The sequence below is a fragment of the Oncorhynchus gorbuscha genome, unplaced genomic scaffold (genome assembly GCF_021184085.1).
Source record: "Oncorhynchus gorbuscha isolate QuinsamMale2020 ecotype Even-year unplaced genomic scaffold, OgorEven_v1.0 Un_scaffold_2269, whole genome shotgun sequence".
In the NCBI taxonomy this organism is placed as follows: Eukaryota; Metazoa; Chordata; class Actinopteri; order Salmoniformes; family Salmonidae; genus Oncorhynchus; species Oncorhynchus gorbuscha.
In genome coordinates, this window is record NW_025746824.1 from 48,317 (window position 1) to 75,212 (window position 26,896).

At 43.5% G+C, this 26,896-nt stretch overlaps 1 protein-coding gene across 2 annotated transcripts; it reads left to right on the plus strand.

Annotated features, from left to right (window-relative positions):
* The first annotated feature begins 117 nt into the window (after positions 1–117).
* On the plus strand, positions 118–26,896 carry LOC124025533 (mdm2-binding protein-like). 2 transcript variants are annotated; one of them, XM_046338916.1, is made up of 7 exons: positions 118–220; positions 13,766–13,888; positions 15,061–15,090; positions 23,080–23,174; positions 24,131–24,197; positions 26,086–26,203; positions 26,679–26,896. In XM_046338916.1, exons 1-7 carry the CDS (start codon positions 161–163, stop codon positions 26,879–26,881), a joined length of 696 nt encoding a protein of 231 aa, XP_046194872.1. In that variant the 5' UTR covers positions 118–160; the 3' UTR covers positions 26,882–26,896. The 2 variants fall into 2 exon arrangements, with proteins under 2 accessions (XP_046194872.1, XP_046194873.1); XM_046338917.1 differs by lacking the exon at positions 15,061–15,090.

Here is a 26,896-nt window from a genome sequence, read left to right on the forward strand (position 1 = left end):
GTACCTGTGTGATCTCCATTTTACCACTAGAGGGCAGCACAGACTTGTTGAATGGCTAAATACACAGATAAACTGACGTCTGTCCTTCTTTGCTTGTTCCTCCAGGTGGCAGAAGCCAGCCTCTAACCTGTCAGCCAGAGTAGTACATCCCAGTAGCATCATGACCTGTATTGATGAGAGGGAGTTATGGAGAGGAGGTGTTCTCATCAGAGAGAAAAAGGTAAGATTATTTAGTCAGTCAGAATGTTTTTTTACAAGTGTTTTGACTGTATCCATATACTTGACCACTAGGGGGAGTTTGTTAGTACATACATTTTAGAATAAATCAAATCAATTTTATTTTTCACATGTGCCAAATACAACAGGTTTAGACCTTACAGTGAAATGCTTACTAGCAAGCCCTTGACCAACAATGCAGTTTTAAGAATAATAAAAAAGAATAATTAATAGAAAAGAAATAAAAGTAAGACAAAAAGAGCAGCAGTAAAATAACAATGTGGAGGCTATATACAGGGTATTACGGTACAGAGTCAATGTGGAGGCTATATACAGGGTATTACGGTACAGAGTCAATGTACAGAGTCAATGTGGAGTCTATATACAGGGTATTACGGTACAGAGTCAATGTGGAGGCTATATACAGGGTATTACGGTACAGAGTCAATGTGGAGGCTATATACAGGGTATTACGGTACAGAGTCAATGTGGAGGCTATATACAGGGTATTACGGTACAGAGTCAATGTGGAGGCTATATACAGGGTATTACGGTACAGAGTCAATGTGGAGGCTATATACAGGGTATTACGGTACAGAGTCAATGTGGAGGCTATATACAGGGTATTACGGTACAGAGTCAATGTGGAGGCTATATACAGGGTATTACGGTACAGAGTCAATGTGGAGGCTATATACAGGGTATTACGGTACAGAGTCAATGTGGAGGCTATATACAGGGTATTACGGTACAGAGTCAATGTGGAGGCTATATACAGGGTATTACGGTACAGAGTCAATGTGGAGGCTATATACAGGGTATTACGGTACAGAGTCAATGTGGAGGCTATATACAGGGTATTACGGTACAGAGTCAATGTGGAGGCTATATACAGGGTGTTACGGTACAGAGTCAATGTGGAGGCTATATACAGGGTATTACGGTACAGAGTCAATGTGGAGGCTATATACAGGGTATTACGGTACAGAGTCAATGTGGAGGCTATATACAGGGTATTACGGTACAGAGTCAATGTGGAGGCTATATACAGGGTATTACGGTACAGAGTCAATGTGGAGGCTATATACAGGGTATTACGGTACAGAGTCAATGTGGAGGCTATATACAGGGTATTACGGTACAGAGTCAATGTGGAGGCTATATACAGGGTATTACGGTACAGAGTCAATGTGGAGGCTATATACAGGGTATTACGGTACAGAGTCAATGTGGAGTCTATATACAGGCTATATACAGGGTATTACGGTACAGAGTCAATGTGGAGTCTATATACAGGGTATTACGGTACAGAGTCAATGTGGAGGCTATATACAGGGTGTTACGGTACAGAGTCAATGTGGAGGCTATATACAGGGGTTACGGTACAGAGTCAATGTGGAGTCTATATACAGGGTATTACGGTACAGAGTCAATGTGGAGGCTATATACAGGGTGTTACGGTACAGAGTCAATGTGGAGGCTATATACAGGGTGTTACGGTACAGAGTCAATGTGGAGGCTATATACAGGGTGTTACGGTACAGAGTCAATGTGGAGGCTATATACAGGGTGTTACGGTACAGAGTCAATGTGGAGGCTATATACAGGGTATTACGGTACAGAGTCAATGTGGAGGCTATATACAGGGTATTACGGTACAGAGTCAATGTGGAGACTATATACAGGGTATTACGGTACAGAGTCAATGTGGAGGCTATATACAGGGTATTACGGTACAGAGTCAATGTGGAGGCTATATACAGGGTATTACGGTACAGAGTCAATGTGGAGGCTATATATTACGGTACAGAGTCAATGTGGAGGCTATATACAGGTATTACGGTACAGAGTCAATGTGGAGTCTATATACAGGGTATTACGGTACAGAGTCAATGTGGAGTCTATATACAGGGTATTACGGTACAGAGTCAATGTGGAGGCTATATACAGGGTGTTACGGTACAGAGTCAATGTGGAGTCTATATACAGGGTATTACGGTACAGAGTCAATGTGGAGTCTATATACAGGGTATTACGGTACAGAGTCAATGTGGAGTCTATATACAGGGTATTACGGTACAGAGTCAACGTGGAGGCTATATACAGGGTATTACGGTACAGAGTCAATGTGGAGGCTATATACAGGGTATTACGGTACAGAGTCAATGTGGAGTCTATATACAGTGTATTACGGTACAGAGTCAATGTGGAGGCTATATACAGGGTATTACGGTACAGAGTCAATGTGGAGGCTATATACAGGGTATTATGGTACAGAGTCAATGTGGAGTCTATATACAGGGTATTACGGTACAGAGTCAATGTGGAGTCTATATACAGGGTATTACGGTACAGAGTCAATGTGGAGGCTATATACAGGGTGTTACGGTACAGAGTCAATGTGGAGGCTATATACAGGGGGTAGGGGTACCGAGTCAATGTGGAGTCTATATACAGGGTATTACGGTACAGAGTCAATGTGGAGGCTATATACAGGGTGTTACGGTACAGAGTCAATGTGGAGGCTATATACAGGGTGTTACGGTACAGAGTCAATGTGGAGGCTATATACAGGGTATTACGGTACAGAGTCAATGTGGAGGCTATATACAGGGTATTACGGTACAGAGTCAATGTGGAGGCTATATACAGGGTATTACGGTACAGAGTCAATGTGGAGGCTATATACAGGGTATTACGGTACAGAGTCAATGTGGAGGCTGTATACAGGGTATTACGGTACAGAGTCAATGTGGAGGCTATATACAGGGTATTACGGTACAGAGTAGGAGACTTATTGTAAAGTGACTGTTCCACTGGATGTCATAAGGGTGAACCCAATGTGGAGGCTATATACAGGGTATTACGGTACAGAGTCAATGTGGAGGCTATATACAGGGTGTTACGGTACAGAGTCAATGTGGAGGCTATATACAGGGTGTTACGGTACAGAGTCAATGTGGAGACTATATACAGGGTAGTACGGTACAGAGTCAATGTGGGACTATATACAGGGTATTACGGTACAGAGTCAATGTGGAGGCTATATACAGGGTATTACGGTACAGAGTCAATGTGGAGACTATATACAGGGTATTACGGTACAGAGTCAATGTGGAGGCTATATACAGGGTATTACGGTACAGAGTCAATGTGGAGGCTATATACAGTGTATTACAGAGTCAATGTGGAGGCTATATACAGAGTCAATGTGGAGACTATATACAGGGTATTACGGTACAGAGTCAATGTGGAGGCTATATACAGGGTATTACGGTACAGAGTCAATGTGGAGGCTATATACAGGGTATTACGGTACAGAGTCAGAGTCAATGTGGAGGCTATATACAGGGTGTTACGGTACAGAGTCAATGTGGAGTCTATATACAGGGTATTACGGTACAGAGTCAATGTGGAGTCTATATACAGGGTATTACGGTACAGAGTCAATGTGGAGGCTATATACAGGGTATTACGGCACAGAGTCAATGTGGAGTCTATATACAGGGTATTACGGTACAGAGTCAATGTGGAGGCTATATACAGGGTATTACGGTACAGAGTCAATGTGGAGGCTATATACAGGGTGTTACGGTACAGAGTCAATGTGGAGACTATATACAGGGTATTACGGTACAGAGTCAATGTGGAGACTATATACAGGGTATTACGGTACAGAGTCAATGTGGAGGCTATATACAGGGTATTACGGTACAGAGTCAATGTGGAGACTATATACAGGGTATTACGGTACAGAGTCAATGTGGAGGCTATATACAGGGTATTACGGTACAGAGTCAATGTGGAGGCTATATACAGTGTATTACGGTACAGAGTCAATGTGGAGACTATATACAGGGTATTACGGTACAGAGTCAATGTGGAGGCTATATACAGGGTATTACGGTACAGAGTCAATGTGGAGGCTATATACAGGGTATTACGGTACAGAGTCAATGTGGAGGCTATATACAGGGTGTTACGGTACAGAGTCAATGTGGAGTCTATATACAGGGTATTACGGTACAGAGTCAATGTGGAGTCTATATACAGGGTATTACGGTACAGAGTCAATGTGGAGTCTATATACAGGGTATTACGGTACAGAGTCAACGTGGAGGCTATATACAGGGTATTACGGTACAGAGTCAATGTGGAGGCTATATACAGGGTATTACGGTACAGAGTCAATGTGGAGTCTATATACAGTGTATTACGGTACAGAGTCAATGTGGAGGCTGTATACAGGGTATTACGGTACAGAGTCAATGTGGAGGCTATATACAGGGTGTTACGGTACAGAGTCAATGTGGAGGCTATATACAGGGTGTTACGGTACAGAGTCAATGTGGAGACTATATACAGGGTATTACGGTACAGAGTCAATGTGGAGACTATATACAGGGTATTACGGTACAGAGTCAATGTGGAGGCTATATACAGGGTATTACGGTACAGAGTCAATGTGGAGACTATATACAGGGTATTACGGTACAGAGTCAATGTGGAGGCTATATACAGGGTATTACGGTACAGAGTCAATGTGGAGGCTATATACAGTGTATTACGGTACAGAGTCAATGTGGAGACTATATACAGGGTATTACGGTACAGAGTCAATGTGGAGGCTATATACAGGGTATTACGGTACAGAGTCAATGTGGAGGCTATATACAGGGTATTACGGTACAGAGTCAATGTGGAGGCTATATACAGGGTGTTACGGTACAGAGTCAATGTGGAGTCTATATACAGGGTATTACGGTACAGAGTCAATGTGGAGTCTATATACAGGGTATTACGGTACAGAGTCAATGTGGAGGCTATATACAGGGTATTACGGCACAGAGTCAATGTGGAGTCTATATACAGGGTATTACGGTACAGAGTCAATGTGGAGGCTATATACAGGGTATTACGGTACAGAGTCAATGTGGAGGCTATATACAGGGTGTTACGGTACAGAGTCAATGTGGAGGCTATATACAGGGTGTTACGGTACAGAGTCAATGTGGAGGCTATATACAGGGTATTACGGTACAGAGTCAATGTGGAGACTATATACAGGGTATTACGGTACAGAGTCAATGTGGAGGCTATATACAGGGTATTACGGTACAGAGTCAATGTGGAGTCTATATACAGGGTATTACGGTACAGAGTCAACGTGGAGGCTATATACAGGGTATTACGGTACAGAGTCAATGTGGAGGCTATATACAGGGTATTACGGTACAGAGTCAATGTGGAGTCTATATACAGTGTATTACGGTACAGAGTCAATGTGGAGGCTATATACAGGGTATTACGGTACAGAGTCAATGTGGAGGCTATATACAGGGTATTACGGTACAGAGTCAATGTGGAGGCTATATACAGGGTATTACGGTACAGAGTCAATGTGGAGTCTATATACAGGGTATTACGGTACAGAGTCAATGTGGAGGCTATATACAGGGTATTACGGTACAGAGTCAATGTACAGAGAGGCTATATACAGGGGGTATTACGGTACAGAGTCAATGTGGAGGCTATATACAGGGTATTACGGTACAGAGTCAATGTGGAGGCTATATACAGGGTATTACGGTACAGAGTCAATGTGGAGTCTATATACAGGGTATTACGGTACAGAGTCAATGTGGAGGCTATATACAGGGTATTACGGTACAGAGTCAATGTGGAGACTATATACAGGGTATTACGGTACAGAGTCAATGTGGAGGCTATATACAGGGTATTACGGTACAGAGTCAATGTGGAGGCTATATACAGGGTATTACGGTACAGAGTCAATGTGGAGACTATATACAGGGTATTACGGTACAGAGTCAATGTGGAGGCTATATACAGGGTATTACGGTACAGAGTCAATGTGGAGGCTAGAGTCAATACAGGGTGTTACGGTACAGAGTCAATGTGGAGGCTATATACAGGGTATTACGGTACAGAGTCAATGTGGAGGCTATATACAGGGTATTACGGTACAGAGTCAATGTGGAGGCTATATACAGGGTGTTACGGTACAGAGTCAATGTGGAGGCTATATACAGGGTATTTACAGAGTCAATGTGGGCTATATACAGAGTCAATGTGGAGGCTATATACAGGGTATTACGGTACAGAGTCAATGTGGAGGCTATATACAGGGTATTACGGTACAGAGTCAATGTGGAGGCTATATACAGGGTATTACGGTACAGAGTCAATGTGGAGGCTATATACAGGGTATTACGGTACAGAGTCAATGTGGAGGCTATATACAGGGTATTACGGTACAGAGTCAATGTGGAGGCTATATACAGGGTATTACGGTACAGAGTCAATGTGGAGGCTATATACAGGGTATTACGGTACAGAGTCAATGTGGAGGCTATATACAGGGTATTATGGTACAGCTATATACAGGTACAGAGTCAATGTGGAGGCTATATACAGGGTATTACGGTACAGAGTCAATGTGGAGGCTATATACAGGGGGTACAGGTACAGAGTCAATGTGGAGGCTATATACAGGGGGTACAGGTACAGAGTCGATGTGGAGGCTATATACAGGGTGTTACGGTACAGAGTCAATGTGGAGTCTATATACAGGGTATTACGGTACAGAGTCAATGTGGAGGCTATATACAGGGTGTTACGGTACAGAGTCAATGTGGAGGCTATATACAGGGTGTTACGGTACAGAGTCAATGTGGAGGCTATATACAGGGTATTACGGTACAGAGTCAATGTGGAGGCTATATACAGGGGGTACCGGTACAGAGTCAATGTGGAGGCTATATACAGGGTATTACGGTACAGAGTCAATGTGGAGGCTATATACAGGGTGTTACGGTACAGAGTCAATGTGGAGGCTATATACAGGGTGTTACGGTACAGAGTCAATGTGGAGGCTATATACAGGGGGTACCGGTACAGAGTCAATGTGGAGTCTATATACAGGGTGTTACGGTACAGAGTCAATGTGGAGGCTATATACAGGGGGTACAGGTACAGAGTCGATGTGGAGGCTATATACAGGGGGTACCGGTACAGAGTCAATGTGGAGGCTATATACAGGGGGTACAGGTACAGAGTCAATGTGGAGGCTATATACAGGGGGTACAGGTACAGAGTCGATGTGGAGGCTATATACAGGGTGTTACGGTACAGAGTCAATGTGGAGGCTATATACAGGGGGTACCGGTACAGAGTCAATGTGGAGGTTATATACAGGGGTACCGGTACGGAGTCAATGTGGAGGCTATATACAGGGTGTTACGGTACTGAGTCAATGTGGAGGCTATATACAGGGGGTACCGGTACAGAGTCAATGTGGAGGTTATATACAGGGGGTACAGAGTCGATGTGGAGGCTATATACAGGGTGTTACGGTACAGAGTCAATGTGGAGGTTATATACAGGGGGTACCGGTACAGAGTCAATGTGGAGGCTATATACAGGGTATTACGGTACTGAGTCAATGTGGAGGCTATATACAGGGTGTTACGGTACAGAGTCAATGTGGAGGTTATATATGGGGGGTACAGAGTCGATGTGGAGGCTATATACAGGGGGTACCGGTACGGAGTCAATGTGCAGGGGCACCAGTTAGTCGAGGTAATGTACATGTAGGTAGAGTTAAAGTGACTGTGTGGATAATAAACAGAGAGTAGCAGCAGTGTAAAAGAGGGGCGGGGGGGCAATGCAAATTGTCATTTGATTAGATGTTCAGGAATCTTATGGCATTGGGCTAGAAGCTGTTTAGATGCCTCTTGGAACTAGACTTGGTGCTCCGGTACCGCTTGCCGTGTGATAGCAGAGAGAACAGTCCATGACTAGGGTGGCTGGAGTCTTTGACCATTTTTAAGGCCTTCCTCTGACACCGCCTGGTATAGAGGTCCTGGATGGCAGGAAGCTTGGCCCCAGTTATGTACTGGGCCGTACGCACTACCCTTTGTAGTGCCTTGCGGTCGGAGGCCGAGCAGTTGCCATACCAAGCAGTGAGGCAACCAGTCAGGGTTGCTCACGATGGTGCAGCTGTAGAACCTTTTGAGGATCTGAGGACCCATGCCTAATCTTTTCAGTCTCTTGAGGGGCAATAGGCTGTAATGTAACAAAATGTGGAAAAAAAGGAAGTGGCCTGAATACTTTCCGAATGCACTGTAGATTATGCTGCCCTAGGAGATTGTATAGGGGTCATGTGTGGGTCAGGGTGCTCAGTGTGTGCCAAGCCTAGGGCTGTAATGAAGGGTTCTTCTGTCTGGAGGCCTTTCTGGGCCTGGAGACGGGGGTTAAGAGTCACTGCCAAGGTTACTCACCTCTTAACCCAGCCCACTGACTGGCACATAGGGGGGGCATGAGAACCTGCTGTGCCTGGCCCTGAACCCAAACCCCGGTCTCTTATGACTCAGACGTTATTGATGGTAGATCCGCCGTCTTGGTACTGCTTGTACTCAATGAGAGTTGATAGACGTGTTGTGAATTTAGCCTTTTAATGTTCTTTTCATTAGAGTGTATTTTTGCCAAGTCAAGATCACATATTTTACATCTGTACCTTTACAATACAACTTCCTCTCCAGAGTTGCCTTTTCCCCTTCATCCTCCAGAACACATCAGCTCAGTTGTCACTGTTACAATGTAACTATGGTTTTCAATAGGACGTTGACAGGGCCGTAGCTAGGGCCGTAGTCTGAGGACGTTGACAGGGCCGTAGCTAGGGCCGTAGTCTGAGGACGTTGACAGGGCCGTAGCTAGGGCCGTAGTCTGAGGACGTTGACAGGGCCGTAGCTAGGGCCGTAGTCTGAGGACGTTGACAGGGCCGTAGCTAGGGCCGTAGTCTGAGGACGTTGACAGGGCCGTAGCTAGGGCCGTAGTCTGAGGACGTTGACAGGGCCGTAGCTAGGGCCGTAGTCTGAGGACGTTGACAGGGCCGTAGCTAGGGCCGAAGTCTGAGGACGTTGACAGGGCCGTAGCTAGGGCCGTAGTCTGAGGACGTTGACAGGGCCGTAGCTAGGGCCGTAGTCTGAGGACGTTGACAGGGCCGTAGCTAGGGCCGTAGTCTGAGGACGTTGACAGGGCCGTAGCTACGTCTGAGGACACTGAGGTCTGGACCTTGGTCATTTTTTCCCTAATTAAATCAAAAAAAAAGAATATATATATATATACACACAGACACACACACACACACACTCACACACACACACACACACACACACACACCACACACAACACACACACACACACACTCCACCACACACACACACACAGTGGGCTCCAAAATGACTGGCACCCCTGACTGGCAATGCACAAACAATACTTCAAAAAATATGAACAATCTAATTATGGAGAGAAACTCAAAATACCAACATGTGAGAAATCCACTGCACTGCATTAATGTTTCAATGGAACCCAACAAAATAATTTATTGATTCAATTAAAAATCAATGTCCTCCAAATCAAGGTTTGGAAATTAATGGCCCCTCAAAATATTATTGTAATTAACATCTTGGAAAATTAAACCAGGAATTAAATTCCACTTATTAAGGTTTATCTAAGTGTTAAGGAACTACATTACATCACTTCCTGTTTCTATGTATATGTATATGTATATGTATATGTGTATACAATACAGGCTATTTGGAATATGCCAGAAGAAAGCCCTTTCTATATATACACATGTATATGTAATATATATATGTATATATATGATATAAGTATATGCTATATATGTATATGTAGACCAAACAAACAACAAAATATGTTCTGCCATCTCATATATATGTATATAATATCCATATGGAAAATATGTATATATATAGTTGAAGAGGGAAGTTATAATATGCAATGTAAGAATATATACGATCTTATAAGGATCTATATATGGTCCAAATATCCATATGTATATATATGTTATCTTTATAGTGGCATATATATATATGTATGAAACCTTGATTGGAAGATATATGAATATATATGTATTCTGTATTAAATAATGTATGATTTTGTTGGGTTCCTTTGAAACATTAATACATGCAGTATTTCTCACATGTTGGTATTTTGAGTTTCTCTCCATAATTATATTGTTTATATTTTTGAAGTATTGTTTGTGCATTGCCAGTCAGGGTGCCAGTCATTTATGTGCCAGTCACTGTATGTATATATATATATATAATTATATTTTGTTTTAGGAACTGTATCGGAGTCTCAATATATTGTTGAGTTTTAGAATAGTAGAATACATAGGTGCACATATTTCTTAATTTACACAATTTTATGTCACTCACTGACAGTCATCAATACATATCAGTTAGAAAGGTATATCAGTTTGTTATTGGTTAGTTAGTCTAGCCAGTTATCTAAACTTGTAGTAATCTTTGCTGAATATCCCAGGGGCTATATGACCTAGGGAGCCCCGTATTTGTATATATATGTATATAGTCAATCTATAAAAATCATGTTAACATGGCATAAGTCATGGCAATATGTAGATGCAGAGAATGTGCTATAAATATATATATCCCCACCCCCATGGCATATATATATGTATATACTTGTATATATACGTACTTTATATATGGAATAAATATATATATATATTTATAATTATATTTTGTTTTAGGAACTCAGTCGGAGTCTCAATATATTGTTGAGTTGTAGAATACAGAGAGGTGCACAATTTCTTAATTTACACAATTTTATGTCACTCACTGACAGTCACTCAATGAACCCATATCAGTTAGAAAGGTATATCAGTTTGTTATTGGTTAGTTAGTCTAGCCAGTTATCTAAACTTGTAGTAATCTTTGCTGAATTATCCACTAGGCAACGTGCCCAGGGGCCCTGACCTCCAGGGAGCCCCCATTTGATTTTGATTTTGCTAGTCAATCTCACTCAAAAATCATGTTAACATGGCATAAGTCATGGCAAAATGTGTAGACTTGCAGAGAATGTACTTTAAAATGGAAGAAATGTCTCCCCACCCCATGGCAAAATGTGTAGACTTGTATAGAATGTGCTTTAAAATGGAAGAAATGTCTCCCCACTCCATGGCAAAATGTGTAGACTTGCAGAGAATGTGCTTTAAAATGGAAGAAATGTCTCCCCCACCCCATGGCAAAATGTGTAGACTTGCAGAGAATGTACTTTAAAATGGAAGAAATGTCTCCCCACCCCATGGCAAAATGTGTAGACTTGCAGAGAATGTACTTTAAAATGGAAAAAATGTCTCCCCACCCCATGGCAAAATGTGTAGACTTACAGAGAATGTACTTTAAAATGGAAGAAATGTCTCCCCCACCCCATGGCAAAATGTGTAGACAAGCAGAGAATGTGCTTTAAAATGGAAGAAATGTCTCCCCACCCCATGGCAAAATGTGTAGACTTGCAGATAATGTGCTTTAAAATGGAAGAAATGTCTCCCCCACCCCATGGCAAAATGTGTAGACTTGCAGAGAATGTACTTTAAAATGGAAGAAATGTCTCCCCACCCCATGGCAAAATGTGTAGACTTACAGAGAATGTACTTTAAAATGGAAGAAATGTCTCCCCTACCCCATGGCAAAATGTGTAGACAAGCAGAGAATGTGCTTTAAAATGGAAGAAATGTCTCCCCACCCCATGGCAAAATGTGTAGACTTGCAGAGAATGTACTTTAAAATGGAAGAAATGTCTCCCCACCCCATGGCAAAATGTGTAGACTTGCAGAGAATGTACTTTAAAATGGAAGAAATGTCTCCCCACCCCATGGCAAAATGTGTAGACTTACAGAGAATGTACTTTAAAATGGAAGAAATGTCTCCCCACCCCATGGCAAAATGTGTAGACTTGCAGAGAATGTACTTTAAAATGGAAGAAATGTCTCCCCACCCCATGGCAAAATGTGTAGACTTACAGAGAATGTACTTTAAAATGGAAGAAATGTCTCCCCCACCCCATGGCAAAATGTGTAGACAAGCAGAGAATGTGCTTTAAAATGGAAGAAATGTCTCCCCACCCCATGGCAAAATGTGTAGACTTGCAGATAATGTGCTTTAAAATGGAAGAAATGTCTCCCCCACCCCATGGCAAAATGTGTAGACTTGCAGAGAATGTACTTTAAAATGGAAGAAATGTCTCCCCACCCCATGGCAAAATGTGTAGACTTGCAGAGAATGTACTTTAAAATGGAAGAAATGTCTCCCCACCCCATGGCAAAATGTGTAGACTGGCAGAGAATGTACTTTAAAATGGAAGAAATGTCTCCCCACCCCATGGCAAAATGTGTAGACTTGCAGGAAATTAGCTGTAAAACTGCAACAACAAAAAACGTTCTGTAAAGCAAATGTATTGGTTTACCTTTTTGTTAATAAAATAGTTTTTCTGCTCACAGATCCCTCTGTCTGTATTAAATGATAGTTTTTAATCCTGGTGCTGAGTTAATGTGAGGTAAATGTGTAGTGGCTAATTGTATAGCTAATAGGTTATGTGTTTTGTAATGAAATTTATCTTGTTTTTCGTTTTTTAACAACTGATTGGACAAATATTTTTGATGTTCGGTATTTTATTAGGATCCTCGTTAGCTGTTGAGAGAGCAGCAGCTACTCTTCCTGGGGTCCAACACAGAACATGAAACATGACATAATATAGAACATTAATAGACAACAGCTCAAGGACAGAACTACTTAATAAAAAATATCTGTTCAATTATTTTAATTCCATTTGAATTAATTTTTAATTTTTGGTGAGATCAATGCGCAGTTTCTCTAGAGATACATTTGATCAAGCCCAATTGTGCGATGTAGTAGGGAGTTGTAGTTTCCAACAGGCCAATATTCTACATGATTTAGCACAGAAAACATGGTAATTAACTACATTGACCATAATCCATTGCTCGCCTACTTGTGTGGTGCAAGACGTGGAAGAGAAGATACAGAAGAACGTGCGATTGAGAGGGATAGAGGGCAGTTGCTTCAAAGGAATCTCTATCTGAAAATACATGGTCTAAGTGATTGATAGTTGGTATTCAGCAGTCATACAATTATGCCTTATTTACTTGAAAGAAGGAATAAAATGTGGATTTTGTCAGGCAGCAAAGAGGCTCTATAGAGATGAGATGGGGACGGAATGAAATCATAGTCGTCAAAAAAAGCAAATGCAATATAGACGACTGAAATATAATATTAAAATAATGTGAATCGTTAATGAGCAGTCATGGGAATTTGATGCATTGTTTTATTCTGTGTTCAACCCACAGATTGCTTAGTGCATGTTTAACAAAATAAACTAAATCAAAAATTGTGATTTCATTTTTTTTTGTAATGAAACTGAACCGACCTCAAAAAGCACTAATCGCTCAACCGATGTGATAAAGGCAGGGGTCATTTTTGCTGCTCTCCAAAATATATTTTTGTTTGTTTTTAAATGGTATAGAAATGCAGTAAATGAGCTTACATTCTCTTAAAATGTCTTGGGTATTGATTACAGTGAGAACAGGCTGTCTTGGGAAATCTCTTTTCTAAAATGGAACCCCAGTTTGAGTTCACTAACGATCCTGTCCTATTGATTTCTCTCCTGTGCTGTCGAACAGTTTGCCTCTGAGGTGAGGTTTGAAGGCTTCTCCCTCCGAGCCCAGGATAGAGAGACATGGTACAGCCTGCTGCCTTCTGATCCAGGATCCCATAACAACTCTGACCACAAGCTACACTCAGAGGTGAGTTATCCTATCCTACCCCACCTTATCCTATCCTACCCCACCCGAACCTACCCCACCCTACCTGATCCTACCCCACCTTATCCTATCCTACCCCACCCGAACCTACCCCACCCTACCTGATCCTACCCCACCCTAACCTACCCCACCTTATCCTATCCTACCCCACCCGAACCTACCCCACCCTACCTGATCCTACCCCACCCTAACCTACCCCACCTTATCCTATCCTACCCCACCGCAACCTACCCCACCTTATCCTATCCTACCCTACCCAAACCTACCCCACCCTATCCGATCCTACCCCACCCTAACCTACCCAACCTTATCCTATCCTACCCGAACCTACCCCACCTTATCCTACCCCACCCTATCCTATACTACCCCACCTTATCCTTCCCCACCCTATCCTATCCTACCCCACCTTATCCTTCCCTACCCTATCCTAACCTACCCCACCTTATCCTTCCCCACCCTATCCTATCCTACCCCACCTTATCCTTCCCCACCCTATCCTACCCCACCTTATCCTACCCCACCCTATCCTATCCTACCCCACCTTATCCTACCCCACCCTATCCTATACGACCCCACCTTAACCTACCCTATCCTATCCTACCCCACCTTATCCTATCCTACCCAACCCTATCCTACCCCACCTTATCCTACCCCACCCTATCCTACCCCACCCTATCGTATCCTACCCCACCTTATCCTACCCCACCCTATCCTATACCACCCCACCTTATCCTACCCCACCCGATCCTATACTACCCCACCTTATCCTACCCCACCCTATCCTATCCTACCCCACCCTATCCTATACTACCCCACCTTATCCTATCCTACCCCACCTTATCCTACCCCACCCTATCCTAACCCACCCTATCCTATACCACCCCACCTTATCCTACCCCACCCTATCCTATACTACCCCACCTTATCCTATCCTACCCCACCTTATCCTACCCCACCCTATCCTCTTCTACCCCACCTTATCCTATCCTACCCCACCCGATTCTACCCCACCATATCCTACCCCACCTTATCCTATCCTACCCCACCTTACCCTATCCTACCCCACCTTATCCTACCCCACCTTATTCTATCCTACCCCACCCTATCCAACCCCACCTTATCCTATCCTAACATATCCTTCCCTACCCTCCCAGACCAACTCTGACCACAATCTACAGTCGGAGGTGAGTAGTCCTATCCTATCCTTCTCTGACTAACCAGACAACTAGTGTGCCACTGTAGTCTGGCCACTGTCAGCTACTGACTCACTGTCCTACTCTACCTCCAACCTTCCAGTTCTACTAGCTACTGACTCACTGTCCTACCCTACCTCCAACCTTCCAGTTCTACTAGCTACTGACTCACTGTCCTACCCTACCTCCAACCTTCCAGTTCTACTAGCTACTGACTCACTGTCCTACCCTACCTCCAACCTTCCAGTTCTGTCTGCTACTGACTCACTGTCCTACCCTACCTCCAACCTTCCAGTTCTACTAGCTACTGACTCACTGTCCTACCCTACCTCCAACCTTCCAGTTCTACTAGCTACTGACTCACTGTCCTACCCTACCTCCAACCTTCCAGTTCTACTAGCTACTGACTCACTGTCCTACCCTACCTCCAACCTTCCAGTTCTACTAGCTACTGACTCACTGTCCTACTCTACCCCAACCTTCCAGTTCTACTAGCTACTGACTCACTGTCCTACCTACCTCCAACCTTCCAGTTCCCTACCTACTGACTCACTGTCCTACCCTACCTCCAACCTTCCAGTTCTGTCTGCTACTGACTCACTGTCCTACCCTACCTCCAACCTTCCAGTTCTACTAGCTACTGACTCACTGTCCTACCCTACCTCCAACCTTCCAGTTCTGTCTGCTACTGACTCACTGTCCTACCCTACCTCCAACCTTCCAGTTCTACTAGCTACTGACTCACTGTCCTACCCTACCTCCAACCTTCCAGTTCTGTCTGCTACTGACTCACTGTCCTACCCTACCTCCAACCTTCCAGTTCTGTCAGCTACTGACTCACTGTCCTACTCTACCTCCAACCTTCCAGTTCTACTAGCTACTGACTCACTGTCCTACCCTACCTCCAACCTTCCAGTTCTACTAGCTACTGACTCACTGTCCTACCCTACCTCCAACCTTCCAGTTCTACTAGCTACTGACTCACTGTCCTACTCTACCTCCAACCTTCCAGTTCTACTAGCTACTGACTCACGGTCCTACCCTACCTCCAACCTTCCAGTTCTACTAGCTACTGACTCACTGTCCTACTCTACCTCCAACCTTCCAGTTCTACTAGCTACTGACTCACTGTCCTACTCTACCTCCAACCTTCCAGTTCTACTAGCTACTGACTCACTGTCCTACTCTACCTCCAACCTTCCAGTTCTACTAGCTACTGACTCACTGTCCTACCCTACCTCCAACCTTCCAGTTCTGTCTGCTACTGACTCACTGTCCTACCCTACCTCCAACCTTCCAGTTCTACTAGCTACTGACTCACTGTCCTACCCTACCTCCAACCTTCCAGTTCTACTAGCTACTGACTCACTGTCCTACTCTACCTCCAACCTTCCAGTTCTGTCTGCTACTGACTCACTGTCCTACCCTACCTCCAACCTTCCAGTTCTGTCTGCTACTGACTCACTGTCCTACTCTACCTCCAACCTTCCAGTTCTGTCTGCTACTGACTCACTGTCCTACCCTACCTCCAACCTTCCAGTTCTGTCTGCTACTGACTCACTGTCCTACCCTACCTCCAACCTTCCAGTTCTACTAGCTACTGACTCACTGTCCTACTCTACCTCCAACCTTCCAGTTCTACTAGCTACTGACTCACTGTCCTACTCTACCTCCAACCTTCCAGTTCTGTCTGCTACTGACTCACTGTCCTACCCTACCTCCAACCTTCCAGTTCTGTCTGCTACTGACTCCCTGTCCTGCCACCAGAGAAAGCATCTTTACTCACGGAGACACTGCTATGTAAACATGTTTTACACAGCTTTTAATACAATCAGTTGTTTTATGGGTTAAAAGCAGACTCAAACTTTACACTCCTACAGAACCCTTAAGGTGTTCAAACATCCACGAATCACTTTTTCAATAAAACACTGCTTAATAAAATACAAATAATAAATGTAGCTTCAGCCATCGAACATGGTTGGTGTTTCTGTCAGAGAGAGAGAGAGGGAGAAACAGAGAGAGAGAGAGAGAGATGGAAAGTGGTGTTGGGGGTAAAACATACGACATCATAAAATCCATGTACACAAACAACAAGTGTGCGGTTAAAATTGGCAAAAAACACACACATTTCTTCACACAGGGTCGTGGGGTTAGACAGGGATGCAGCTTAAGCCCCACCCTCTTCAACATATATATCAACGAACTGGCGCAGGCACTAGAAAAGTCTGCAGCACCCGGCCTCACCCTACTAGAATCCGAAGTGAAATGTCTGCTGTTTGCTGATGATCTGGTACTTCTGTCACCAACCAAGGAGGGCCTACAGCAGCACCTAGATCTTATGCACAGATTCTGTCAGACCTGGGCCCTGACAGTAAATCTCAGTAAGACCAAAATAATGGTGTTCCAAAAAAGGTCCAGTCACCAGGACCACAAATACAAATTCCATCTAGACACTGTTGCCCTAGAGCACACAAAAAACTATACATACCTTGGCCTAAACATCAGCGCCACTGGTAACTTCCACAAAGCTGTGAACAATCTGAGAGACAAGGCAAGAAGGGCATTCTATGCCATCAAAAGGAACATAAATGTCAACATACCAATTAGGATCTGGCTAAAAATACTTGAATCAGTCATAGAGCCCATTGCCCTTTATGGTTGTGAGGTCTGGGGTCCGCTCACCAACCAAGACTTCACAAAATGGGACAAACACCAAATTGAGACTCTGCACGCAGAATTCTGCAAAAATATCCTCCGTGTACAACGTAGAACACCAAATAATGCATGCAGAGCAGAATTAGGCCGATACCCACTAATTATCAAAATCCAGAAAAGAGCTGTTAAATTCTATAACCACCTAAAAGGAAGCGATTCCCAAACCTTCCACAACAAAGCCATCACCTACAGAGAGATGAACCTGGAGAAGAGTCCCTAAGCAAGCTGGTCCTGCGGCTCTGTTCACAAACACACCCTACAGAGTCCCAGGACAGCAGCACAATTAGACCCAACCAAATCCTGAGAAAACAAAAAGAGAATTACTTGACACATTGGAAAGAATTAACAAAAAAACAGAGCAAACTAGAATGCTATTTGGCCCTACACAGAGAGTACACAGCGGCAGAATACCTGACCACTGTGACTGACCCAAAATTAAGGAAAGCTTTGACTATGTACAGACTCAGTGAGCATAGCCTTGCTATTGAGAAAGGCCACCGTAGGCAGACATGGCTCTCAAGAGAAGACAGGCTATGTGCTCACTGCCCACAAAATGAGGTGGAAACTGAGCTGCACTTCCTAACCTCCTGCCCAATGTATGACCATATTAGAGAGACATATTTCCCCCAGATTACACAGATCCACAACGAATTCGAAAACAAATCCAATTTTGAAAAACTCCCATATCTACTGGGTGAAATACCACAGTGTGCCATCAAAGCAGCAAGATTTGTGACCTGTTGCCACGAGAAAAGGGCAACCAGTGAAGAACACACACCATTGTAAATACAACCCATATCTATGCGTATTTATTTTATCTTGTGTCCTTTACCATTTGTACATGGTTAAAACACTGTATATATATATAAAACATATATATATATATAATATGACATTTGTAATGTCTTTATTGTTCTGAAACTTCTGTATGTGTGATGTCTACTGTTAATTTTTATTGTTTATTTCACTTTATATAGTATCTACCTCACTTGCTTTGGCAATGTTAACACATGTTTCCCATGCCAATAAAGCCCTTGAATTGAATTGAGAGAGCGAGGGAGCGAGTGAGCGAGTGAGTGAGTGAGTGAGTGAGTGAGTGAGTGAGTGAGGGAGGGAGTGAGGGAGTGAGGGAGTGAGGGAGTGAGGGAGTGAGGGAGTGAGGGAGTGAGGGAGCTCAGTTGGTGTCCATGTTGCTGTCTCTCCGCTCCAGGCTCTGCTGTCATAAAAACCAGAGTGTTGCTCTAATGAGTTTTCCACTACAGATGAATCATGGCTGTTCAATGTAGCCACAGACACACACACACACACACACAGTTGGTGTCCATGTTGCTGTCTCTCCGCTCCAGGCTCTGCTGTCATAAAAACCAGAGTGTTGCTCTAATGAGTTTTCCACACACAGATGAATCACACATTCAAACACGATGGACACACACACACACACACACACACTCAGTTATTAAACTCCTGGACTGTTTGCTCGTGGTACACACAGCTGATTTACAACACCCATATTGATTAGCTAGTTAAATTCCTTTTTGTTCCGTGCCAGACATTATCTATGATGATGATTATTGTGGTTCTGGGAGAGTGTGATTGTAGTAAAAGTAATTGTGCTCATGTTCTGTGTTTATGGTGTTGTTGAGACCATGACTAACCATCTGTTGTCTCTGTGGAACTGAAGGAGAGAGGTGGGTGTTGTGGTGGAGGATGTTCAAGTGCACTATATAGGGTGTGTGTAGTGTACTATATAGGGGATAGGGTGTGTAGTGTACTATATAGGGGATAGGGTGTGTAATGTACGATATAGGGGATAGGGTGTGTAGTGTACTATATAGGGGATAGGGTGTGTGTAGTGTACTATATAGGGGATAGGGTGTGTGTAGTGTACTATATAGGGGATAGGGTGTGTAGTGTACTATATAGGGGATAGGGTGTGTGTAGTGTACTATATAGGGGATATGGTGTGTGTGGTGTACTATATAGGGGACAGGGTGTGTGTAATGTACTATATAGGGGATATGGTGTGTGTAGTGTACTATATAGGGGATAGGGTGTGTGTAGTGTACTATATAGGGGATATGGTGTGTGTAGTGTACTATATAGGGGATAGGGTGTGTGTAGTGTACTATATAGGGGATAGGGTGTGTGTAGTGTACTATATAGGGGATAGGGTGTGTGTAGTGTACTATATAAGGGATAGGGTGTGTGTAGTGTACTATATAGGGGATATGGTGTGTAGTGTACTATATAGGGGATATGGTGTGTGTAGTGTACTATATAGGGGATAGGGTGTGTGTAGTGTACTATATAGGGGACAGGGTGTGTAGTGTACTATATAGGGGACAGGGTGTGTAGTGTACTATATAGGGGATAGGGTGTGTGTAGTGTACTATATAGGGGATAGGGTGTGTAGTGTACTATATAGGGGATATGGTGTGTAGTGTACTATATAGGGGATAGGGTGTGTAGTGTACTATATAGGGGATATGGTGTGTAGTGTACTATATAGGGGACAGGGTGTGTAGTGTACTATATAGGGGATAGGGGGTGTGTAGTGTACTATATAGGGGATAGGGTGTGTAGTGTACTATATAGGGGACAGGGTGTGTAGTGTACTATATAGGGGATAGGGTGTGTGTAGTGTACTATATGGTGTGTGTAATGTACTATATAGGGGATATGGTGTGTGTAGTGTACTATATAGGGGATATGGTGTGTGTAGTGTACTATATAGGGGATATGGTGTGTGTAGTGTACTATATGGTGTGTGTAGTGTACTATATAGGGGATAGGTGTGTAGTGTACTATATGGTGTGTGTAGTGTACTATATAAGGGAAATGGTGTGTGTAGTGTAATATATAGGGGATATGGTGTGTGTGGTGTACTGGATAGGAGATCGGGTGTGTGTAATGGATAAGGCTCTATAGTATCAGTGGGGATGGTAGTGATAATGGGATAGGATCTGTAGTTGTACAGGGGTGGGCCTGGTATGATAATGGATAGGCTCTATAGTAGTACAGTGGGCCTGGCATGATAATGGGGATAGGCTCTATAGTAGTACTAGTGGGCCTGGATGATAATGGTAAGGCTACTATATAGGGGTGGGCCTGGTATGATAATGGAGATAGGCTCTATAGTAGTCATAGGGGTGGGCCTGGTAGTGATAATGGATAGGCTCTGTAGTAATGTACAGTGGGCCTGGCATGATAATGGGGATAGGTGTAGTGTAGTGGACCTGGCATGTTAATGGAGAAGGCTCTATAGTAGGTGGGCCTGGTATGATAATGGAGAAGGCTCTATAGTAGTCAGTGGGCCTGGCATGATAATGGAGAAGGCTCTATAGTAGTCAGTGGGCCTGGTATGATAATGGAGAAGGCTCTATAGTAGTCAGTGGGCCTGGTATGATAATGGAGAAGGCTCTATAGTAGTCAGTGGGCCTGGTATGATAATGGAGAAGGCTCTATAGTAGTCAGTGGGCCTGGTATGATAATGGAGAAGGCTCTATAGTAGTCAGTGGACCTGGCATGATAATGGAGAAGGCTCTATAGTAGTCAGTGGGCCTGGTATGATAATGGAGAAGGCTCTATAGTAGTCAGTGGGCCTGGTATGATAATGGAGAAGGCTCTATAGTAGTCAGTGGGCCTGGTATGATAATGGAGAAGGCTCTATAGTTGTCAGTGGGCCTGGTATGATAATGGAGAAGGCTCTATAGTAGTCAGTGGGCCTGGTATGATAATGGAGAAGGCTCTATAGTAGTCAGTGGGCCTGGCATGATAATGGAGAAGGCTCTATAGTAGTCAGTGGGCCTGGCATGATAATGGAGAAGGCTCTATAGTAGTCAGTGGGCCTGGCATGATAATGGAGAAGGCTCTATAGTAGTCGGTGGGCCTGGTAGATAATGGAGAAGGCTCTATAGTAGTCAGTGGGCCTGGTATGATAATGGAGAAGGCTCTATAGTAGTCAGTGGGCCTGGCATGATAATGGAGAAGGCTCTATAGTAGTCGGTGGGCCTGGTATGATAATGGAGAAGGCTCTATAGTAGTCAGTGGGCCTGGCCTGGCTGTACCCTCTATGAAGAATTCACCTCTCAGAGAACCAAGGACCATATGTCCAATCCCAGTCTAAAGCTTGTGTTGTGTGTATAATATCAGCTTTACGGTAATGTTTCAGTCTAAAGCTTGTGTTGTGTGTATAATATCAGCTTTACGGTAATGTTTCAGTCTAAAGCTTGTGTTGTGTGTATAATATCAGCTTTAAGAGGGGCCTCCCGGGTGGTGCAGTGGTTAAGGGCGCTGTACTGCAGCGCCAGCTGTGCCATCAGAGACTCTGGGTCGCGCTCTGTCGTAACCGCCGCGACCGGGAGGTCCGTGGGGCGACGCACAATTGGCCTAGCGTCGCCCGGGTTGGGAAGGGTTGGCCGGTAGGGAAATCCTTGTCTCATCGCGCACCAGCGACTCCTGTGGCGGGCCGGGCGCAGTGCACGCTAACCAGGTCGCCAGGTGCACGGTGTTTCCTCTGACACATTGGTGCGGCTGGCTTCCGGGTTGGATGCGCGCTGTGTTAAGAAGCAGTGCAGCTTGGTTGGGTTATGTATCGGAGGACGCATGACTTTCAACCTTCGTCTCTCCCGAGCCCGTACGGGAGTTGTAGCGATGAGACAAGATAGTAGCTACTAAAAACAATTGAATACCATGAAATTGGGGAGAAAACGGGAGAAAATTTGAAAAAAAAAAATATATATATATATAACAGCTTTACGGTAATATTTCAGTCTAAAGCTTGTGTTGTGTGTATGTGTCCATCATCTTTATCATTTTCTTCTATTTTCTTCTGTGTCCTTTCACCCCCTTCTTTCTAACCCTCTCTCTCTCTCTCTCTCTCTCTTCTCTTCTCTTCTCTTCTCTTTCTTCTTCTCTCTCTCTCTCTCTCTCTCTCTCTCTCTCTCTCTCTCTTCTCTCTCTCTCTTCTCTCTCTCTCTCTCTCTCTCTCTTCTGTCTCTCTCTCTCTCTCTTCTCTCTCTCTCTCTCTCTCTTCTGTCTCTCTCTCTCTCTCTCTCTCTCTCTCTCTCTCTTCTCTTTTCTCTTCTCCCTCTCTTCTGTCTCTCTTCTCTCTCTTCTTCTCTCTCTCTCTCTCTCTTTCTCTCTCTCTCTCTTCTCTCTCTCTCTCCTCTCTCTCTTCTCTCTCTCTCTCTCTCTCTCTCTCTCTCTCTCTCTCTCTCTCTCTCTCTCTATTTTCTCCCTTCATCTCCTCCCCTCTTTCTCCAGGTGTTCCATTACTTCCGGTCTGTTCTAGACCTGGTTCAGTTGGTGACGGTGTCAGATATTCCCAGCTTCCTGCGCTCCAGCACAGAGTTTCACCTGTATCCTTCACATCAGCTGATGACTGAGGTGTCCACATCTCAGATAAACTGTTCCTCTCAGATCTATAAACTGGAGATATTTAACCACATAGCTGGTTTAAGGGATGGGACTTTCCAGAATGTTACAGTTGTATGTGACCTGCTAGACAGTCACGTTGGAAGTCAGGCTACAGACATGGTCATTTATTTACTCTCTGAACAGGTTTACCCTTGAAACTGGTTTGGGGATAATGAACTTTGTTCTTAGATAATGATTAGCCAGGTCTCATGTGACTGTATCTCCATGTAGACTGAACAGGATATTGTTCTACTGTCATTGTGTGAAGTAATAACAGATCAAGCCTTACAGTATAAAAGGCAATAGGAAATAGCTGGATACATCTCCCCAGTGTTTCACACTTGTCATGTACAGTATAATTAATCAATAAGGCCCGGGGGGGGGGGGGTGGTATATAGCCAATATATCACGGCTAAAGACTTTTCTTTGCATGACGCAACGCAGTGTGCCTGGTTACAGCCCTTAGCCGTGGTATATTTATTTATTTAACCTTTATTTAACTTGGCAAGTCAGTTAAGAACAAATTCTTATTCAAAATGAGGGCCTAGGAACAGTGTGTTAACTGCCTTGTTCAGGGGCAGAATGACAGATTTTTTACCTTGTCAGCTCAGGGATTCGATCTAGCAACCTTTCGGTTACTAGGCCAACGCTCTAACCACTAGGCTACCTGCCGTATATTGGCAATATACCACAAACCTCCGAGGTCCTTTATTGCTATTATAAACTGGTGACCAACATGATTAAAGCAGGTAAAATACATGTTTTGTCATACCTGTGATATACCACGGCTGTCAGCCAATGAGCATTCAGGGCTCGACCCAGCCAGTTTATAAAAGCCAATAAGAAACAGCTAGATACATCTCCCCAGTGTTCTACATCCCTTGACCAATCACGACAGAGAACTATCCTCCAAATCACTGAGAGATGAACGGCTCCTTGATCAGTTCAGATCACTGTCTGGAAAGGTACATCAATCAGTCAGTACTACTCCAGTGTGTGACTCATTATACTGTGACTATCAGGTAGTAGTAGTAGTAGTAGTAGTAGTAGTAGTAGTAGCAGTAGTAGTAGTAGTAGTAGTAGTAGTAGTAGTAGTAACAGTAGTGGTAGTAGCAGTAGTAACAGTAGTAGTAGTAGTAGTAGTAGTAACAGTAGTAACAGTAGTAGCAGTAGTGGTAGTAGTAGTAGTGGTAGTAGTAGTAGTAGTAGTAGTAGCAGTAGTAACAGTAGTAACAGTAGTAACAGTAGTAGCAGTAGTAGTAGTAACAGTAGTGGTAGTAGCAGTAGTAACAGTAGTAGTAGTAGTAGTAGTAGTAGTAACAGTAGTGGTAGTAGCAGTAGTAACAGTAGTAGTAGTAACAGTAGTAGTAGTAACAGTAGTAGTAGTAACAGTAGTAGTAGTAGTAGTAACAGTAGTAGTAGTAGTAACAGTAGTAGTAGTAGTAACAGTAGTAGTAGTAGTAACAGTACTAGTAGTAGTAGCAGCAGTAGTAGTAGTAACAGCAGTAGTAGTAGTAACAGTAGTAACAGTAGTAGCAGTAACAGTAGTAGTAGTAGTAGTAGTAGTAGTAGTAACAGTAGTAGTAGCGGCAGTAGTAGTAGTAGTAGTAGTAGTAGCAGCAGTAGTAGTAGTAGTAACAGTAGTAGTAACAGTAGTAGTAGTAGTAACAGTAGTAGTAGTAGTAACAGTAGTAGTAGTAGTAACAGTAGTAGTAGTAGTAACAGTAGTAGTAGTAGTAGTAGTAGTAGTAGTAGTAGTAGTAGTAGCAGTAGTAGTAGTAGTAGTAGTAGCGGCAGTAGTAGTAGTAGTAACAGTAGTAGTAGTAGTAGTAGTAGTAACAGTAGCAGTAGTAACAGTAGTAGTAGTAGTAACAGTAGTAGTAGTAACAGTAGTAGTAGTAGTAGTAACAGTAGTAGTAGTAGTAGTAACAGTAGTAGTAGTAGTAGTAGTAGTAGTAGTAGTAGTAGTAGTAGTAGTAGTAGCAGTAACAGTAGTAGTAGTAGTAGTAGTAACAGTAGTAGTAGCAGTAGTAGTAACAGTAGTAGTAGCGGCAGTAGTAGTAGTAGTAGTAACAGTAGTGGTAGTAGTAGTAGTAGTAACAGTAGTGGTAGTAGCAGTAGTAGTAACAGTAGTGGTAGTAGCAGTAGTAGTAACAGTAGTAGTAACAGTAGTAGTAGTAGCAGTAGTGGTAACAGTAGTAGTAGTAGCAGTAGTAACAGTAGTAGTACCAGTAGTAGTAGCAGTAGTAACAGTAGTAGTAGTAGCAGTAGTAGTAGTGGTAGTAGTAGTAGTACCAGTAGTAGTAGTAGTAGCAGTAGTAGTAGTAGTAGTAGTAGTAGTAGTAGTAGTAGTAGTAGTACCAGTAGTAGTAGTAGTAGCAGTAGTAACAGTAGTAGTAGTAGTAGTAGTACCAGTAGTAGTAGTAGTAGTAGTACCAGTAGTAGTAGTAGTACCAGTAGTAGTAGTAGCAGTAGTAGTAGTAGTAGTAGTAGTACCAGTAGTAGTAGTAGTAGCAGTAGTAGTAGTGGTAGTAGTATAGCCATGGGGCGAATGCAAATGGAGAACTTGGGACTATAAGGTTCAATCTGCATTTGTGTGGAAATGTAGTTATTGACATAGCCTTGTTCACTACCTATATGGTACTATAAATACCCCAATACATGTTGTTGCGTTCAAAATAATAACATTGAAAAATAGTTGACACCATTCAAACCAATTAGGATTCAGAACTTTAAAACAAATTCTCTCAGAATCATCTTTTTGCACATAGAACCTTCTAGTTCCAAGCTCTAGATATGTCAAATACTGATTTGAGGTGTGTTTTTGGTTTACACATTTGGTCTATACTCCAGGTAGGGGCACTGTTCTCTCTATCCTGTACGGTCAGCTCCATGGCTCTACCCCCTGCCTCTCAGCTCAGCTCCCAGAAGTGGAAGGACTTCATGGCTAAGAGACCCAAGACCCTGCCTGGTAGGTACTGTATGTGGATCGGTAGGTACTGTATGTGGATCGGTAGGTACTGTATGTGGATCGGTAGGTACTGTATGTGGATCGGTAGGTACTGTATGTGGATCGGTAGGTACTGTATGTGCATCGGTAGGTACTGTATGTGGATCGGTAGGTACTGTATGTGGATCGGTAGGTACTGTATGTGGATCGGTAGGTACTGTATGTGGATCGGTAGGTACTGTATGTGCATCGTCAGCTACAGCCCGTGTGTGAGAAAAGGGATTGGCTCAGTGCTGGTCCTGGATCGACCGTCACAGAACTAACTGTATAGGAACTATAAATATTTAAACAACCAGAACCAAGGCAACAAGGAGAACCAAGGCACTCGTTATACTGTATAAACATCCCTAGGCATTCCTATGGCTTTTTCTCTACATATAATCTGGATGTGTGTTCTCTATTTTCAACTCATTTTCACCTATTTGGTTTGCCATAGTTCCATATGTGGAGGTGAAGGGTGAGAGCGGACACCACTTCCTGTTGGTCCAGGGGTCAGAGGGCGGAGGCTGCAAGGCCCGCATGATACACTCAGCCAATCGGATCAACGGAGCCGCTGCCATGGCAACCGTCAATGGGCTTCTGAAAGAGAATTCAGTGTCGTCTTCAGGTAAGAAACTTAAAAAAAAAAAGAAATGGTGAACAAACAAAGATCTG